This window comes from Silene latifolia, chromosome 8 (genome assembly GCF_048544455.1).
Source record: "Silene latifolia isolate original U9 population chromosome 8, ASM4854445v1, whole genome shotgun sequence".
Lineage (NCBI taxonomy): Eukaryota > Viridiplantae > Streptophyta > Magnoliopsida > Caryophyllales > Caryophyllaceae > Silene > Silene latifolia.
The window spans coordinates 11354192-11374369 of record NC_133533.1 but is presented as its reverse complement, the minus strand read 5'-3'; the positions used below and the strand labels follow the sequence as shown (position 1 = coordinate 11374369).

At 37.6% G+C, this 20178-nt stretch overlaps 3 protein-coding genes and 1 pseudogene across 3 annotated transcripts; 2 read left to right on the top strand and 2 right to left on the bottom strand.

The window, feature by feature from the left end:
- Positions 1–349: 349 nt before the first annotated feature.
- LOC141596385 (uncharacterized) lies at positions 350–7457 on the bottom strand. The gene is made up of 7 exons (XM_074416518.1): positions 7272–7457; positions 7032–7160; positions 1986–2275; positions 1809–1895; positions 1343–1385; positions 900–944; positions 350–784 (listed from the first exon to the last, which is right to left on the bottom strand). Exons 1-7 carry the CDS (start codon positions 7440–7442, stop codon positions 707–709), a joined length of 843 nt encoding a protein of 280 aa, XP_074272619.1. The 5' UTR covers positions 7443–7457; the 3' UTR covers positions 350–706.
- Positions 7458–11420: 3963 nt separating this feature from the next.
- LOC141597684 (U1 spliceosomal RNA) lies at positions 11421–11572 on the bottom strand (annotated as a pseudogene).
- A 185-nt stretch (positions 11573–11757) lies between these two features.
- LOC141596383 (glycerophosphodiester phosphodiesterase GDPD4) lies at positions 11758–17252 on the top strand. Its single transcript, XM_074416513.1, has 9 exons — positions 11758–12115; positions 13331–13417; positions 13832–13929; positions 14291–14351; positions 14435–14515; positions 14705–14797; positions 15353–15442; positions 15960–16087; positions 16530–17252. Exons 1-9 carry the CDS (start codon positions 11927–11929, stop codon positions 16696–16698), a joined length of 996 nt encoding a protein of 331 aa, XP_074272614.1. The 5' UTR covers positions 11758–11926; the 3' UTR covers positions 16699–17252.
- A 759-nt stretch (positions 17253–18011) lies between these two features.
- On the top strand, positions 18012–19672 carry LOC141596382 (phytolongin Phyl1.1-like). The gene has a single exon (XM_074416512.1). It carries the CDS (start codon positions 18652–18654, stop codon positions 19519–19521), a length of 870 nt encoding a protein of 289 aa, XP_074272613.1. The 5' UTR covers positions 18012–18651; the 3' UTR covers positions 19522–19672.
- Positions 19673–20178: the final 506 nt, after the last annotated feature.

Here is a 20178-nt window from a genome sequence, read left to right as displayed (position 1 = left end):
TATCCAAACCCACAAAAACAACTTACTCATAATAAATATCGCTTAGAACAGTTAATATGTACTCTCTCCATCTCACTCAATTGTTGTTTTTTAGTTTTTGCACAAAGACCAAAAAAAGAAAAGGGAATCAATTATTAAATGACAGGTGGATCAAATTGAGTGTGAGGATCAAATGCTCATCAAATGCATTCTTAAGATAAAATAAGACAACAAACGACCTGAATGGAATGAGTAGTTAACTACAAATACTCCATAATGAAGGCTTATAATATAACCGGTCCAATATTAGGAATAACACATCCTTTCTTGTAGATATCAACTAGCTTAGCCTGGGTATAAAACTCGTCGCCATAGAGCATGTTAATAATACTCGTACTTGTTAGTAGCTTTTACAATTGCGAACTCTATTTGATGGAGGCAAAGTAAAGAGCAACAACATTAATAAGCAAATTCATTCCACAATTATAAGCTATGTATGGAGCATTAGTATCCTCTCTAGTTCTTTTAGGAAATGAAGAGTCCATTTCATCTCTCAAATTTGTTTAATAACATTTTCCCTTTTAACCTCCATAATTCCTTTGTAACTTATGTGACACCCGAATGAAACCGGACACAAACAACTCCGATGGTCCTTAACTAAAGATTAGTTTTATCAATTTCTTGGTACTATCACATGAACCTCGAAAATCCGCAAACCTTTGCCTAATTACTTGGTATCAGGATAATATTCGGGATATTTTCTCTCAAAATTCTTCCTAGCTTCATCCAGATATGGAGCCTTTTGCTGAAATCATTAAGATACAACATCAATCATAATACAAGGCGTTACCATGGCGGCCCTAGCTATTATCTGAGAACCAATTCGATTTGATAGACAAATAGACTAACTCGATACCTACCGGGTATCTAAATAGCTTCCATTTTCTTGACGCAGTTTTCTTGGCCTGATATAATTAAAAACAATAAGTGGATTATACATCAGATGATATAGTTTTTGAGCAAGATAAAGTTTTTGAGTTTTAATTTAAAAATTTTGAATTTTATTATAAAGTTTTTGAGTCCATTTACTTATACATTAATCTCAAAAAGTTATATTATAACTCAAAAAAATTGCAAATAAGCTCAGAAAAATTTGATTTTTGACGTCATAAAACTAAAATGTAATTTATAAACTCTACATAACTCATAAAAAATACACAAAAACTCATTATGTGTAAGGTAGTACATCTAATGTACAATCCTTTTTCTCAATTAAAAACAATACTCCGTATAAGAGAAGCTACCAAGCCTACTCTAAAAGATTTGTCGGAAGGTTCTCTATACCGAGGAAAACGAAACTAACCTTAGCATGTTTCCATTGAGGGTTTTTCATCTTGAGTTCCTTCCTGCATAAGAGATATATTCAACATATATACTGATCGATCATCCTAGTGTCTACGGAAAAACTAAAAGATTTACGATTATTATCTAGACATCTTTTACGAAAAAAAAAAAAATAACGTATAGATGGTCGAAAAATTATGCAGTCAAAGTTCAGTCTCTAGACTACAATAAAGCAAATGGGAAGAAACTAAGAAAGTAAAAAAATGGAAGGACTAATTAGTCCATCCAAGAAGAGTTATTTCACGAAAAAAACAAAAACATTTACAATTATTATCTAGACAAATTTCACGAAAAAAAAATAAAGTATAGATGTCGAGATATGCAGTCAAAGTTCAGTCTCCAGGCTGCAATAAAGTAAATAGGAAGAAAGTAAGAAAGTAAAAAAAATGGAGGGACTATTAGTCCATCCAAGAAGAGTTACATACACTAGAAGATAGTAGCCGTCTCTTTGAAGTGGTCCATTCGTGATATCGATAGTCGGGTTCCGGTATAAGGGTTGGTCAATAGGATCTCTGGAAATGCGTGAAAAAAAATAAAATAAAATAAAATTTAAGGAGTTTGATCTCTGAAATCATAGATCAGAATTAGATGTAACGGATTACCGGAAACGGTGGCTTAAGTCGAACTTTAAATTCTCTTCCACCGTAGTCTTGCCTCGGCCCCATGGTTTATCAATCTTCTTTTTAATGGTAATGTCTTTGTTACCATCACTTGTTTCTTCTAAAAAGAGAGTAATTTCAGACACCCATGTCATAGGTTTTAACCAAACTTTGGCTTTGTAAGTTTTCTCCATTTGATTTGTAGTCACGGCGACGAAAGTTAGATAATATAGACTCCCTTCAACTGGCTGCTTGTTGACTTTCACGAGACGTACCAATTCCATGGGTATGCCCTTTAACAAATCAACATACACATTATTGGGTTGATAAATGGGATTCAAAGTCGTCTTGTTGATCCAATAAAACATTGTTACGATTTAAGTCCATAACATACTCAAACGCGCCCTGGTTTAAACTTTGTATAGCATGATTAGCATCCGAACTAGAGCTGATCAAGTGCGGGCCGGCCCGTTTGGCCCGCTAAAATAGCGGGCTTGGACAAGAAAAATAAAAAAATAAACGGGTAAGGGATAAGAAAACTAGGCCCGCTAGGATAAATGGACGGGCTTGGACTAAACAAAATTGCCCATGGACAGCCCGCTAGGCCCGCTACTAAAAGTAACCTCACAAAAGCCCTCAAACTCTCAGTCCTCCGCCCTCCGCCGTTCTCTGCTCATTTAATTAATAACTTGTACATTCTAAACCAATTAGGTAGCACAAATGAATACTAATGTCTTACGTATAAGTGGGAGATTGTCGGTATTTACCCTTGTCGTATAAAGATTCGCCGAGAATAAGGAACATGCTAACGAGATTGTCGTATAAAGATAGTACCTTATAAGTATTTAGACGGGAGGGTACGTAACCGCCAATAATACCACATAAAGACCAAGGTAAAAATGAACCTTTGATGTTTGTAGGAGAACATTGCCAAACTCGTGTTTTTTTCAAAATCTAGTAAACGTATCTTTTGAAGATTAGTATATTTTATGAAGGATAAGCATTTTTAGACAATTGTGGGATTTAGCGATAACAAACTCGTGTTTTAATAGAAACACTTTTTTTTATTTAATTTTAGTCAGGCCCGCGGGCCGGCCCGCTTTCTTGAAGTGGGCGGGTACGGATAGTGGAAATTGGCCCGCTTAGCGGGCTCGGGCTATGAAATAAGGCCCATCGGACACTTTTTTATCAGTTAGGCCCGGCCCGTGTCCAGCCCAAGCCCGCTTTTGATCACCTCTAATCCGAACATCAAAAACATACTAGTAATAAATTTTGTCGAGAATTAATATTTTCACTTAATTGCTCGATGTCCTAGGATTCGGTTCTAAGCTACTGCTCATGCTTAGTTCAGTCTTTACTTCCTTTGGGTAATAATAATAAGATTAACAACACACATTTAAAATTGGAAATAAAATCATCTATATAAACTTATAAAACAAAAACCACCTTACGTCACCTATTACACGTGTCACAACACAGTGCTTCAAATTCCCGCCTAAGCAAAAGTGCAAAACCCTAACTTTTAACTCCTTTGTCGGTTGTAGCTTTGTACTTTGTATCAAACAAATACTCTCACAGTCTTTACATGTTTAATCTTCTTCGACATCTGTTTGATTGACATATGCCTCTTTCTATTTGATTGAATCCAAAATGCATTTGGAGATTTTGCGAACGGGTAAGTGCATCAATTATTGTAATCTATGGTGTAATTTGTTATGTACCTATATAATATGATTTGATTCTATATATTTGTTGCTATTGAATTATTATCTCATTATTTTTAATCTGCTTGAAAATGGCATTAATAACCAATATGTGTCTGTAGTTTGGTTGGTGAGGTGAGCAATTAATAGTACTTTATCTTTATCTTTATGATTTTAGGAGGTAGTTAATCTTTTTGTTTTGGTTTGCACCTTAAAGGAAACATGATCCTTATGATCTATTGATTCATAATTTTACGTCAAATGTAAGTTTTCATGTTTTTATATGTTTCAGAGTACTGCAGAATGACATTTTACCGGTATGAGGGCCGTTTTGTATCACATGAGTAAGGTAATTTAATCATTCTCTAGCCCGTTCAAAAATATCCTCCTTCTAAAGTTTATGGGTTTGTTTTATGGGAATTCTAGGTTTCTTAATATCATTGTTTTTTTAAGTTTGGATGTTCTTCTGATGATTATAAGACTTCTATATGTTTAATTCAATTATTTTTTCTAGAGAATATTGAATTTGTAGTTTGATGGGTGAGCTAAACAGTTAGATACGGAGTATTTGATACTCTGTATGTTAAATTTGGATGTATGTAATGCACGTCTCTGATTCTGATTCTTATTAATATTACCTTGCAGACCTATACAATACTGAATACTGGCAACTCAGCATGACTGTAATACTTAAAATCTTCAACTTAAAGCTAAACTTGAGAGTTTTCAAAGGAAAGCCAAACACTTATTGAGGTAATTGAGTAAATCCTACAAGAGCGAGTTGAGCCTGATGCCATAATTAACATATATAGAGTTGTGGATTATTGACTTTATGGCATTTGGTAAATAAGCTCAAACATTTTTTTTTTTTATTAGAAAAAGGGTTACAAACCCGAGACCTACAGAGAGTAGAGTCCCAAAACAAAACACGCACCTACAGAAAACAGAAAAACCCAAACAAGATAATAAAGATATTACATGGTAAAACACATTGGCCTCCCCGTCAATATCCTATTCGTCTTCCACGATCTAACTGCATCCCAATTCCTATCCAAACAAGGGGTTTGTTTTCAAAGATAACTCTGGTCCTTATCTCCCATAAAATACTCACAGTGGCTATGAAACCGCCTCCCAAAGCCTCTTCTCCAATCCCACAAAATATGATCCGTTCCAAGCCATGAATGCTTTAGCAATTTCCTGCGGCCAAACCCAAATCACCCCCCACAAAAGGCATAAATCATCTCATACGCGCCTATAGAACGAGCAATACAATCAACTCTAAACTCTCAACCCAATCCTCAAACTCCTCCATACTGAACTCCTACCCATATTACCTCACCTTTCCCCCGGAATTAGAACCGCATTGAAGTCCCCAAACACTAATGTTGTGTTACTGAACATCCATCTTGCATTACAAAGTTCCTCCAAAAAAACTTTATCCTCCCGTCTATACAATAAGGAGCATAAATAAGACAATTGTACAAGGTATCTCCTTATCACCAAATTTACCCGATACCATGATCCATCTATCCCCATAAACCCCATTGGCAATCTTGAAGGACACAGCAGCCCACATCAGCACAAAACCACTACCCCTATCTAATGATTTAATATCTAAGAGCTCAACAATTCTATTGCACCACCAAGCCCTAACAATTCTATCAAGAGACAATTTGTGTTTAGTTTCCACTACTCCACACACATGTAAGTGTTTCTCCTCAATTATTTTCTTAATTGCCGCGAATTTACCCCAACTTCCAATTCCCCTACCATTCCATGCAACACACCTCAATACCCCCATCGAGACTACACCTAAATTAATTCAGGAGCTCTTCAATAGACGGTATGACACCACCTCCCATCCCAATTAATCTCCCAAACTCCTTAGTTCACACATTATTGACTTTATTGCATTTGGCACATAAGTTCACACATTTTTACATACTCTTAATGCTTGGCCGCTAATACCATCACTTCAATTAATTCTTGCTAATATATTTTACCCTTTTAAATCCATCATGTTTACATTGTTTAGCATACATAGTATCAAATATAGTCAAATATAAGTTTGGAATTAAGAGTTAGTATACTACCTACACTATATTTGTATCCTTACTAATGTAAGCAGCATCCAAGGTGGCCGAGTTGAGCAATGATGGATGAAGGTGGCTAGATGATTAAATGATCAGTGGTTCTTCGTGCCGGAGATGGTAGCTGCTCGATAAAGGGCCGGGGCTGCACCGCAGTTGGGCTCTGTTACGATGCCGAGACAAGCTAGTGCGAGATCAGTGAACGTAAACCTGACGAAGATGCTTGGCAGTGGCCGTGGTGGTTTATTGATTGGCTGAAATGGTGTGGTCGAGAGTAGAAATTGGGGACTTGGTTATTAAGCCAACATTTTAGTCAATGTGTATTAAAAATGACGAAAGGCTTAAAATAGCCAGGGGTTGCTGCTAATTTTTGTTGAAGTCATCCGGCAAGTGTACATTTAAATTTTTATTCTTTTGCAGAGTTCTGCTCATACTTTCTCTGACCATTTTAATGGATTCTCACTCAGGCCCTGTTCTTTTGGACTGAAACTTATCTAATCTGAACTGAACTGAATTTATAGGATCTCGAACTAAATCGAATCAATTTATAGGATCTCGAATCGAACTTATTGGATCTCGAATCAATCGAACTTATAGGATCTCGAATCAACTTCTAAGATCTCAAGTGAACTTAAATTAAGTGAGGTATAAGATCTCGAATCGAACTTATAGGATCTCGAATCGAATCGAATCAACTTATAGGATCTCGAATCAACTTATAGGATCTCGAATCGAATCAATCGAACTTAAAAGATCCAAGAAACTTAAATTAAGTGACTTGAAGTCCAAAAGAACAGGGCCTCATTCTCTTAAAGCTTGAAAGTTTTAGTTTACGAAATATTTTGAACACCAAATAGGCCACAAGAAATAGTTGTACTTAGGTGATTATATTTGTCATTATATAAGAATTTATTGATTTTTGTAATTAGTAATTTTCAGAATTTAGCGGAAGAATATACTTAGCTCACATTTAAAACTAGGAAAATGAGTAGCGCCATCGGGTTAAGAGTCGTTTAAATTACCAATTAATGAGTGTTATTCACTCTAAAAAAAATCTAATATTATAGGAGTATACTGTATACACTCTTATGCATTTGTTTGTCACAATTTTATTACGGTGTTTTTGAGTGAGTACATTAAACGATGGTATAGATGTATTACAATCAATATGTCTAAATAATTTTTTATGCATACCCGTGCAACTTTGCACGGGTTCTAAACTAGTTTAAAGTATATACGGAGTACATAGTAATTACCATTGCTTCTCCCTGTGTCAAGGCAGCATGCTTTGCAACCTCTTCAGCCACCTCGTATTCAAACCCACCTTTACCGAGCGGGCAAATCCGACCAGGCATACGACCAGTGCAACCGTCAACATCAAACCCCTAGCATGAAAAATGAGGAAAACAATGTAAGCTCCAAAGTTGCAACATAGACAGTTAACAAGAGAATATAAAAAAGTACCGAGTAAATAATAATAATAATAATAAGACAACCTCGGACTCGTCACATTTCTTCATATAATTGTCATATTCTTCATAATTCATCCGGCGAATGGGTTTCTGCTTTTCACTCAGATACTCTTCAGGTCCATACACAGTTCCCACAAGCTTACCACATGCATAATCATCAATATTAGCCAGTCGATCCGTCGGCATATCATCCATCTTCTAATGACACCTATGTTATCAGTCCTTCAAAATCAGTAAGGATAATCGTAGCGCCAAATAAACCGCTTCAAGAATTTACAGGTAGCCTCTACAAGAAAATACTCAATGTTTTACGACTGTCATAGGCTCATATATAGCATCTTTTTATTCATGCAACGTTTTACGACGGTTTTATAAATTGAGCCATGTTAGCCGGCCCCAAATCGTTTTGGGATTAAACCTCTAATGTCGAGAGAGATATTACTGTCTAAGATCATATACGCAAAATACCATAGGATATTAAAGCATTATGTAATAAGCCTTAATTGCTGTTGTCACATTCTGTGTCATGAAAACAAGTTCGAGGACTAATAATTACTCCATCCGTCACAATCGTGTTTGTTTACATTTAATTAAACTAAAGATTAATGATGGAGACGGAGAAAGTATTTCTAAAACCCTAATTGATTCAATCAAATTTATCAATAAGATTAATTAACCTGAATTGTCAATGGATAAAAGTCAGCGAACCAAGAGAGACGACAACAAATGATTAAATTCTAGGGTTCAAAATTGGGGATTTTTGTTAAACGTAGAGGTAGTTAAGAGGTCAACAAGAGTCGAGGAGATTACCTGCCGCTGGTCAACGTGAATTATTTCAGAGCAAGGCAGAAAAACAATAGAGTTTGAGAGTCAGGTTCGATCATTAAAACGGTTTATATAGTGAGCCGAAACAGATGAAGGACTGACTGAAGGAGATTAGTTTTGGCAAACGGTTCGATGGGATCGGATTAGGTTGGGTTATTTACAGGTGATGGGGCATATTCTGCACCGCTGACCAAGTCAACATGATTGAGCAAGGTCAAAGATATCCACAGCAAGTCAACGACTTGGACAATCTAGCCGATGCAGCCCATCGGCCCGTCAGCCTGGTCTCGGCATGGTAACCGCCAGGTAGGGACACATATCCGCGTACTCATATCCAAGACCCCTCGGCGGCGAGTCAACGGATCCGCCGGCCAGCCATAGGCCCCTCGGCCGAGGGTAACGCCTCTTTCCACCTGCTAGCCACTTGGCCACTTGGCCACTACGCGACAAAAGGTGAAAGCCTATAAATACTCCTCAACCTTCATTGAGGAAAGGATCCCAACGAATCCACAACTAAACCTAAATACACTATTCATCTGGTAATATCTTCCTTATCTCTCTACAATACACATTCAGCCAAGTAACAACTTATCTCTTAAGTTTACTGACTTGAGCGTCGGAGTGAGTACGCTTGGCACAAAGCCAAGCCCTCAGTTCGTTCGTTGTTGCAGGAGAGGCCGCGAGGAACGATTGAGACCAAAGGAGAAGCAAACTCAAGACATCATTCAACAAGCCAAGGGTGGTAACTATACTTGATCTGGAATTACACCCGGAACAACAGGTTAGTGAGAATTTGGGTGGGTCGTATTTGTTATTAAGTTCTTTCGAGATAGTGTTCAGTTTACAACACTAAACATTCTGGTCGGGGATAATTCGGGTTATAAGTAATGCTTGGATCCTCAGTTCTAGTATAGTTCGGGTCATTCGGATCAGTTTATTTTAATCGGATCAATTTTGTCGTGTACTCGTGTCTAAAGGATCATCTTGTTTTTTTTTTTTTTTTGACAAGGGTGAAATATTGTTTTACATTCCAGCATCATGGTGAGAACCATGTTGATATACTACAATATAAAACAAAGCAAAATAAAACATAGGACTATAGATTACTACTAATAAACAGCTACCGGCAACGAAATATCTGCATCGGGTATCAAGAACATGTTGATGGAGTACGGTGGAATGGACTAGAGCTTCATCACCCAAATCATCAGCAAAGCTAACATCACCCATAGGACATTGAACCAATCGAAATATCATGAGACAATCCCGAGGTGCACTTACGCCACAAGAGCGTAGAAATTTTAAGGTGAACACAGACCACAAAGGCATGTCTTCGATGGAGATCGCTCTCCTACACCACAGTGATTGGTCACAACATTCAACGAACCAACAACCAAAGACAACGAGCAAACTGACGAGAATGAGTAGAAAAGGATCCTTAACCAATCCCCTGGCCATGAACACCCAAGAATGACATTCTCGGGAGAGAACAACACAACCCGGATAGATATCCACCATCACCGGCACACCAAAGTTACGATTATTATTACATAGCCACAAAGAAAGTTTCCCATAAGACGGGATTATTAGAAGAAACTGAAAACAACGGAAATTAAAAGAAAACAACATTAACTCTTGAGGTGAACCACCGCTTCCAACTCACCCAACACCACATCACAGACCACCCCAAATTCACACAATCAAACACACCACTTCCATATTGTTTAATGCAACAATACCAATTAAAATCCAACATCAACAAGGGACAGACATTACCATCCAACCAACTATAACCCAAAGCCAATCATCTAGCTGCATAAAGCATACCCAAAATCAAATACAAACGGAAGCAAGGACCATCCGTCAAAGCAAAACCGGACCCAAAACAAACCAACAAAGCCTAAAGTAGTCAATCAGGACCAAGAAGGAAATGGTAACAGCAGAGGAACACCAACACATAAGAGAAATGCAAAACTCGACTGGTGGGGGAAGGGGCGAGGGAGAGGGGAACACCAAATCAAGTACATGCACAACCAAACAGAACCACAAACGACACAGGGGGAACATGCAAAACCCGACTGATGGGGGAAGGGGCGAGGGGAGGGGGACACCAAATCAAGTACATGCACAATCCAACCGAACCAAAAAAAAAACTACCATAAAAAAACCCAACACCACCACAGACCAACCGACTTGACGATTGACAACTCAAGACAAACAATGACATACCAGGGGAGGTGGGGGGAGGGGCGAGGGGGAGGGGAAACACCTCCTCGGTAGAGTCAGACGGAAAGAAAGGCGACGGAGTAGGCGGAGACGGATGACAACAACCAGCCACAACAGAAGTCAGTGACACACAAAAAAACAAATGACATGCAAAATGATGGATCAAGATTATAGAAGGAAAGATGATAAACAGTCACATCCCCATAGAGAGTGAAAGAGAAATTAGTATAAATTGGATTAATCAGTAGGGAAGTGATGGTTTGCCGGAGATGAGCACAATCAAGGCCTCATCTCCGGCGAAAGATTGTGAGAAAAAGGGGTAGAGGATGGGAGAATGGTGGCAGCGGCGGTGCAAAGGGAGATGGAGGATTAGTTTTTAGGGGTTTTTTTGAGGAGAGAATTTTAGAGAGAGAAGTTGAGAAAGACTAAAGGATCATCTTGTTAGAATGAGGTTTTTCGTTACAATGTTTATAAATTATAACTATCCAGGAGATATGTATTCTTTTTTTTTTTAGATTTTCTCACTTATATGCCTTAACTTTTTCATTGAGATTTTCTCACTTGTATGCCTTAACTTTTTCGTTTTATAAGGTATATCTCTTTTTTTTTTTTTTTTTTTTTGCAAAAAGAAAAGAAGAAAATTGACTGCCAATAGCTCTTGGCTACGAGTTCAAAAAACGGTATTTTTAAACCATTTATCTCGTAAAAGCCTTGCATTTGAAGAAAAAAATTCCCAGTCTGAACTCGTAGGCGGGAGTTATACACTTGGTCAAAGTCTCTTGTGAAAAAAGGAGAAATACACATTAGAAAAACTAAAAGTTGAGGGTATTAGTGAGAAAATGACAGAAGACATGTATTGTGAATACCATGATATTTTCAAGTGTGTAGCGTACAATTGCATGATATTTTTGTTTAAGTTTTTTTGGTGGTGACCAGAAATATCGCATACTGAAAGTTGGAACAATCTTCTTCGAGGTACTGAATGCAATTTAATGGGTTGACCCCTCCCAAGTTTGGCCTTTTCATTCGCAAGAGTCGGGAATCGAACATCTGACCACTTGTTTAAGAGATGAAAGCCTTTACTACTCAGACCAGCCAACTTTAGTATATTTTTTGAAATGGGCGGGGGTCGCGCAAACACAATCCCCCACACTAAAAATTATGACGTACGTTCTCCCACTTGGGTGACGTTAGGCTGGTGCACCTCCTTTGTGCAGTGGAGGTCACCAATCTAGGCCATGAGTCTTGATCATTAACCCGTCCAAAGTAAGTAATTAATTTTGATAGTTATTACCCATATATAGTAGATGGGTTAGTATTTAACTTTTGATACATTTTTGTTCAAGTAAATAACGAGTTTTTTGTTATAACTTTAAGCCCACGAGCCAATGAATAAGCCCGTCTAGTTTGATGGCTGGACATGAAAATCCGTCTATGTCCAGTCCAAACCCGTTAGTAATCAATCACCTCTTCGATTGCTGAAAACATTTTGCTTTTGAACATGATTTTAGAAACGATCACACCTCACAATTTCTCCACTCTCCTACGACTTCATCATGATTTTAATGCACATTTAATCACCCTTAAAATCGACTAAAATCTCTAATATAGCTTATTAATTAGGATAAATGAGGAGGAGACAACATCAACAATACTCACTACGATTTGGGTTACGTAGTCGAGTGTTGAACACTTTCAATTGGAGACGATTATGGCGTAAAATTTCAAGAAATCGATTAAATTTAGTAATTTTGCTGATTATCATTGGTCTTGCTCCTCCTTTTTTCTTCCATTTTCGTCTCACACATTTTCAGCAGGTACCCAATTTTTTTTAATTTGATTAATTTTACTAATTATCCTTGTTTTGATCATTGGTTTTTATTTGAATTGATTGAATATTAATCGGGTTGTGTAAATTAGGGTTCTTGTTGTTAATTTTTTGTCAATCATGATATTTGGGAATTTATAGGACATGTGTTGAATCTTTTGATGCTTATTTGGTTGAATATTAATGGGTTTGTGTAGTTTAGTTGTTTATTTGAATTAATTGGATATTAATAGATTTATGTAATTTAGGGTTCTTGTTGTTAATCTTTATTGCATTTGCATTGATTTGTGTAGGGATCATGCTATATTGGAATTTATAGAACATGGTTGAGGCTTGTTTGGTTGTTCTGATTAATAGTTTTGAGAATCAATGCAATTTATGTGATTGATTTAGTTTCATTAATTGCGAGGTTGGGATGCGAATGTTGTTGGCAGTGACGGAATCAGGATTTGTAATTGGGGGGTGAAAAATTTCGGGGGAAATTGTAACTAAAATTTTCAACCTTTTCATTTTCGAGCGAGGAGTTCCCCTGCTAGCCTTCACTCACCCCTCCCAGCTTCACAATTGCTTGTTGGGTATTGTTGATTTTTCAAAGAGATGCAGTGTGATATTAGCAATGGACTGTTGGTCTTGATTTAGTTAGGGATCATCCTCAAACATTGGCATTTTCAAGTGGCTTAGACTGATAATTTGTCAGGACCAAAAGAAAAGAATGATGCTTGGTTAAGTTAGTGGCGAGGTTTTAGTGAAAATTCACAATGAAGGTTCATCTACTGGACTTTCTTGAGAGTGTTAATTAATACAGAGTACATTTTGGGTATTCCATCTACTTAGTTGTGCATTTGGATCATACTCTGTGTGATTGCAATTGAATCTCAAAATGAGAAACCGAGAAACAAAGGTTTGGAGGTGAACAAAGACTAATAGAGCCAAAACTAGATCAAGACAACTTATATGACTGGACACAAAAATGACGTGACAAACAGTGACATTAATCCGTGCCCGGGTCGTACTAGGCTACTGTTAGTCGCTACCATTACCATGATTGTGATCAGTACCACGAGTTGATATCATGCTTAGAAGCTTTCTTTTGTGGAAATTTTCAATGGATGACAATACTGCATATAGAATGAAGTTCACTTTAATGTTGAGTAATAATTAATCCATGTGACCAAGGGAGTTTTTATTTTCAATGTTTGTGCAGATACAAATGAAGAATTGCGGGTGGCTTGCAAGCCCACCTCTTGTGTGTGCTCATGGTGGTGACTCTATCAATGCCTTTCCTAACACAGTATTTTCACATCTCTGTCTATAGCTCATTATAGTATTATACCATGTACTTGACTCTTAGAAATCCAGCCACCAACTCCTCACCAATTTTGAAGGCTGCAACAGGAATAAGAAAGGGGAATTACTTTGTTTTGGAAATTCTATAGCCTGTTTAGTCAAAAGCGTCTGTTAGACATATGAAACAGCTTGAGGCATTAAAGGTTTTCTTAAAAATACACAAATTCATTTTGGAGATAGTGTTACATGTTACACCAACCAATTTTTTTTTTTTTATATAAATAAAGATGATTATTTGAGTATTTTGGTTAATCTCACACGTAAAACCTTCTCATACAAGACAAACTGTCAAAATTAATCTGCTTGTACTCCTTACTATTCACTCTCTTATAGACCTCTTGCTTGACGGTGACTACAGGTGGCTGCCTACCGCAGTGCCCTTCGTGCGCGGGTAGACTGCATTGAAATTGATGTCTCGCGTTCCGCTGACGGGTTCCTTTTTGCACTGCATGATAGGTACCTTGCCTTAGTCAAGATTTTATTTTACCCCTTCGCTTTAGTTCATTGTTAATAAGTTACTCCGTATCTTTTAAATTTTTGACAGTTAGCTCTTTAAGTATCAATTGTTTGTTTGTAGCATTTGTATCATAGTACTATGTTCAAATAAAAATTCCACTAAAGCGTAGTGGCTACACTATTTTTGACATACGAGACTGTAGCCTTTCGTTCAGCCCAAGCATTTCAACCCATCAGCCTTAATCGCTTGATACAAACCCTTCGGCAATGTCATCATAGTAAATGTGCTGATTGTTAATGGTTTAGATAAATGCATAATTTTCTAGCTCTTAGGAGATTGATTCACGTCTGACACGTGCAGGGATTTGCAGCGCATATCTGGGAATCACACAGCTAGAGTTGGTTTTTGGAGCAAGAAAGCTGTGAGTGTCTCATGCTTTACCTCACAAGCTAAAATGTTGCTCACATCAGATGTTTTTTCAGAGATTCACTTTTTCTTGCGTAGATAAAAGAGCTTGATGCATCACTTCACTTTCCCGGAGTTTCTGATGAACAAAAAGTTCCTACAGTTGAAGATGCATTAACAGTAAACATGTTTGCCTTTTTTTTCTTTTGAGTTTTACCAGTATTACTTCTGGTTTTAAGGATTATTTTCTTTGGTCTCCTTGTCCATCTAGCGAACTATGAGTTACAGAAAGGAAATCGTTTCTGAATTGCTCCCTGATTATTGTCCAATTATGTTGGCTGATGTTGGTAAGATGGGTGATCTTATCAGTTGGTGTCAAATACAGTGCGTGTGGTCATTTTGGATGCAAAAGTTGGACCGCCATTTTATGAAAAAGGCCTTGCTGAGGATATTTTAGCCGTTGTAAGTGTGTACTTTCTACTGTTCTTTTCCAAGTTTTGCGAAGTTGCTTTGCTGCTACATCTTGCTCCGCTATGTATATTGTTCTTCTCTGCCAATTTATTACATTCTTAGCTAAAAGTTCTTACGGTAGTTTCATGTGACCAACATTTATTTTTAGGTATGCGTTTTCTTGTATTGTTCTTACAGCCACCCATTTTTTAAGTGATGTATTAGAAATGCCTGTGCAAATAATATTTTTCCCACTCTATCTTGAAGCATTTGTTAGAAAGCACTAGTTATGTAACTATATTTTGTAGGACTATCTTACAAAGAGCTTGTTATCATTGACTATACTTACTCCAAACTGAATCTTGAAAATGCTACTCTGTAATTTGTTGCATGTGGTATCATTATACCTTACAGAGAATTATTTGGGTTATAATTTTTGTGGCTCAAAACATATTGGTATTTTTCCTAGCTTTCAGTTAATATAGAAGTCGAGTCTTCATTTGAGTAGGAAATACTGCTTACTTGCAGTCTTGGCTATCTATGTTTAGCTCTTCTGTTTTCTCACAGGTAAAAAAAATAAATTGCTTTAATTGCGTTATTTGGGCCAAAAGTGACCATTTGGTGAGAGAGATCACCAGACTATCACCAGAAACCACGGTAAACCATTTCTGCTGTTCCCTTTACAATTATTTCTCTGTTTTATTCTGGTTTTTAACCACTGTTTTGCCATATGCACTTGTACGCTTGCCAAAGAAAATCATTGGCATGTTTTGTCTTTATGTTGTTGACAAAAGGTAACATGGGTAGGCAGTAGTGTGTTGCTTCTTGTCACATACTGAGTTAAATTCCGGCTCTCATTCCCTGATTCTTGTTTGGAGTTCTTCTGGAACTCTTAATAGTCCAGATTGTCAAGTGCTCGTTAGTGACCAGTACTACCGGTCAATATGTCCCCTTCACGATCCGGACGATATTTCATTACTTCCACAATCTGGAATACTACATCTAATCTAACCTGGTGATGACGTGCTTCTTTTAAAGAATCAAACATCCTGTTTATGTTTTCATCGAACTAAATAAAGTAAATACATAGCTCCTTCTTTGGTCTTTTTCCTACCGGTAGATAATATTCATCGGTGTTTTCTTACTGGTTTACAGAGCTTGGATCTTTTTGTAGGTTGGATATATTATAATGAAGGATCCTGTAACAGGTTATAGATCCAACGTGCTGAGGATGAAAAGGGCAAAGGTGGTTGGTGTCTATCATCCACTAATTGATGAAAAGCTTGTCCAAATTCTCCATGGGTATGTTTTTTCTCCTCCAACTGCAAAAAAACCTGTATAATTAATTCCTTGTCATCTTTATGCTAGAGCTTATACTTGGTTGCCTGATATTTCACGCCTCATGTAATCCCGACCTATTAGTCAAGCAATGTCAACTTGGACTGATATTTCCTCAGCAGATGCAATAGCTATAAAACATTAAAAATGACGATATTAAATTTAATAATGTAACTGGCGTGATGTAGCATAATAAATTTTACACTGGCTCCAGTTCTCTACGTATATTATTAATCTGGCTCTGAACTCTATCTTTCTCTACATATATTGCAAAAATTATTAATCTGGCCCAGGTTAATCACCGTTGGTGAAAGAGTACTGTATAAAGATAGAGTTTAGTATAGCTTAAGTGTAATGATTTTGTTTCACACTTTAATTGCATTACACATTTTTTATGGCCTGTCAGGAGAAGCAAAAAGATATTTGCATGGACAGTTGATGACACGGTTTCAATGCTGGATATGTTGTCGAATAATGTTGACGGTGTTGTCACCAGTAATCCAGCTCTTTTTCAGCAACTCATGGACGACACAAGAGTTCGGTGTCTTGAGGATGGTTTTTCTGTACCCAGATGAGTCGAATCTTATTCAGAATTTGGTAGGTGAATCTTATTAGTAGCTCCCATCCTCCCTAGCTGAAAAAGAGCCGATATAATCTGACGAGTTATCCACAAAATGCCTGGTTGTTTTTGGTATAGACCACGGCACCACGCCTTATATTGCTTCCAAATTGAAAGAGAAGTTCTGAAGTCGGTTGACAGTGCTACCGGATTCACATCAATTCTATTTTTTTCTGTCGGGTTTTTATTGACACCATTTTTGCAATGACTGAAAGAAACTGCAGAGATCAACTAATAGAACTCGAAAATAGATTAAGATTACTTTCCTATGGAATTGCTCCAATGTAAAGATTTTGTAACTGCACTGTTTTTCTTGCTGAGGTCTTTGAAGAGTGACACTTCTCATGCATTTGTAACTGTATGGAGTAAATAAGCGAAGATTGAGCGATGAACATGCTGTAAGCTATCGCTGGGCTACGCCCGATTAGGTTACCATGTGTGTGTTGTAATATACTCCTTTCCAATTTTCCATTGTGTCATTGTGATCATAATTCTCACTTTCTCTTGTTCCATTTTCTGTTATTCCCATTTCTTTTCACTCAGATAATGTCGAGTATTGACAAAGTTATCCTCGTGGACTCGTGGTTATTGTACAATTACCAAAATGCTATTGCTGAAATCACTATTAGATCTTCATAAATGAATGTATCAATTACTTATTCTACTCATTTAATAACTTATTAAATGAATATATCAATTACGGAGTAGTAATTCTACTAATCGTATCGAGTATGGATCCTCTAATAGAACAATATGTAATCGTATGAACCACTGAGAGGAATAAATGGAGAAGATTCCAATTGTAAATGGAGCAGTTGAGTTAAGTTTAGGTTGAGTCAATTTGAGTCCTTTACATATTCTAGACTAGAGTTGTGAAACGGGTCGAAAAATGCCAACTTGGTCAATACACAGCCCAGCCCGGTCAGCCCCTAGTGCCGGGCTAGTGCCACGATTTCCTCTGCCTGGTCCAAATACAAAGAAATATATATGTAAGGCCCAGCCCAGCCCAACACTGGCCTGCTACTCAGTGGATCGGGTTAGTGCCAGAAAAACTGGCCCAATACCGGCCCAGCCTATAGCCCAGTCCTCATTTGTGCAGTGCCCGACCTCCACTTCATCAGCCCGACCCGGCCCAGCCCACACCACCCGACCCACCGCACAGGCGCACAGCCCTATTTTAGACCAATTTAGATTTTGGTCCAGACCAAATAATCCGATCCCCTCAATTTTTCCGGGCCGGAACTAATGTTGCCCACCCCTACATTTGTCATTGCAACATTATTCCTTAGGCCATAGTTGGATAAACTAAAGAAAGGAGAAAGGGTCATGTGAAACTAGAAAGCCTATGAGGCTATGACTAATGATGAGTTGTGATGATTCTAATCAAGTAATCAATCACTACTTCATCATTATATGCTTAACACCTTTTTACTTGTCTTCCATAATCTCACAATTTATTATCTTTTCCTTCTCTCTTCATCTTTTTCCAAAGACCATTAAAACCATCTCATCTCATAATAACAACATTTTGATTCCACTGCAATCAAACAAGATTGCAAATTTCTGGGTTTTGATGGGTTTTTTCAAGATAAATAGTTCATCAAATTTCACCCTTTTATGGTAGGCAATGCTTGAATTCTTCCTTGACTTTGAAGATCTAGCTTTGGATTTATTTTGGTATTTATTGGATGCTTTTGAATTTATTGCTGATGAATCTATTGCTTTTTCTTTAGCTTTTTCATCATTTGTTCAACATTTAGTGTGTTTTTACTACATCAAAGTACATATTCTTGCTTAAATTGCATCAAAGTTTGCATCTTTGGTGTCGAATGAGCGACAAGGGCATTACAATATCTCCGCTTTAACCACTAGGTTAAGACATCTTCGATTCGATAGTATAACTTCTAATATGGGTGCAATGGAAAAGGGTTTTGTGCATTACTGTTGTGTTTCAAAAGGGGGTAGAATTTTACAATCATACAATAATGATAATGGTGGGGGAGACCTAGAAATTGAAAAGTTGGCTGCTTTATGTTTGGAGAATGTTCCTCAATATCATAGATGGTATTCTCAAACTATGAATAAGAGAACTTATTGTTGTTTAATGGAAGATGGGTTTGTTTATTTTGCAATTGCTGAAGTTGGTCTTGGAAATCAAGCATTAATTAGGTTCCTAGAACATTATAGGGATGAATTTAAGAAGATTACGAAGCGAGGTTCTAATTCGAGGTTAAGTTGGAAGGGAAAGGGGAAGGGAGGTATGGCAAGTTCAAATCTTAACTCAGCTAACTTGCAGGAACAGTTGGTTCCGATAATTCGTCAGCTGATTACCTCTTTACAGAATGTGGGTCAATCCAGCAATGGTAGTAATGGGAATGGGTTCAACGCGTCTTCATCTCCGTGTGGTGGTGGTTATAGGGATGTGGGGGAGGGTTCGAGTTCTACTAAGGCGCCTTTATTGGGTATGAAGTCGGGTAAACATGAGAAACGGAGTAAAGATCATGTCATTGCTATGAGAGGTCTTGAACTAGAAGAGCAATGTAGGTCTGCAGAGAGAGGGTTAAGGGTTGATTCGGGTTCTGATGATACAGGTTCAACAGTTTCTCCTGGTTCAATGCAAAAGGAGATGAATGCGTCTAGGAGGAGATCGTCTTCTCAAACTGTTAAAAAAAAGTGGTGTCGCTTGGTACGGTTGGTTCTTGCTATTGATGCTGGTGTTTGTATTATATTACTTGGAATTTGGTTGGTGATATGTAAAGGTTTCCAGTGCATTCGTTAATCGCTGCTCTTTGCTACTGGAGTACAACATACAGTTGTTAATTGTTATTGACTTATTGTTAATGTTTTATCAGAGTTTTTTAGGAACTGAGTGTGAGAGAATGTACAGTATTGCTGTTAATCTGACTTAGTTATGCAACCTGGTGATAAAAGTATGTGTGCAGTCCCTATAGCTTGAAGTTCGATCATTCTCGAACTCTGTTATGCTCGTCTGATCGAACACTTCAGTTAAATGTTTGCTGTTCTTGTACTGTGAAGCTCCACACAGCTTTTTTAGTAGTTTATGCAACTGTTGTTACAGCCTACAGGTCATGTGGAAACAGGATTATCTTGGGTCTCCGAATCAAAGATGATTCTGTGGAAGCTGAACCTATCTATCAATGATAGGGCGCCACCGGGTGACGCCCAAATTGGGTGTCACCCTCTCACATGCATTTTTAATTGAAGGGGTCTCCACTCACCCCATGTGAGCCCATGTGAGAGGGTGGCGCCCAAATTGGATGTCACCCGATGGCGCCCTTTCATTTTTCATCTATCAATCAACCTGCTTGCCTGATCTTGGTTTGCCCCAACTTTCGAGTCCCTGTTCAGTTGATAGTTATTTTACTCATTTCTTTGGTGAAGATTCAAATTATATGGAATTAATAGTGCTTAAACA

Bases quoted from the DNA above. Each gene is read 5' to 3' on its own strand.
- LOC141596385 (XM_074416518.1), bottom strand. From the start codon at position 7,442: ATGGATGATATGCCGACGGATCGACTGGCTAATATTGATGATTATGCA. The intron at 2,276-7,031 runs GTAATTACTATG...GATTTGTTAAAG, and splicing joins TGACACAGGGAGAAGCAATG to GGCATACCCATGGAATTGGT. The intron at 785-899 runs GTAGGTATCGAG...TAATGATTTCAG, and splicing joins GGAAGCTATTTAGATACCCG to CAAAAGGCTCCATATCTGGA.
- LOC141596383 (XM_074416513.1), top strand. From the start codon at position 11,927: ATGAGGAGGAGACAACATCAACAATACTCACTACGATTTGGGTTACGT. The intron at 14,352-14,434 runs GTGAGTGTCTCA...TTTCTTGCGTAG, and splicing joins GTTTTTGGAGCAAGAAAGCT to ATAAAAGAGCTTGATGCATC. The intron at 14,798-15,352 runs GTAAGTGTGTAC...GTTTTCTCACAG, and splicing joins CTGAGGATATTTTAGCCGTT to GTAAAAAAAATAAATTGCTT.
- LOC141596382 (XM_074416512.1), top strand. From the start codon at position 18,652: ATGGGTGCAATGGAAAAGGGTTTTGTGCATTACTGTTGTGTTTCAAAA.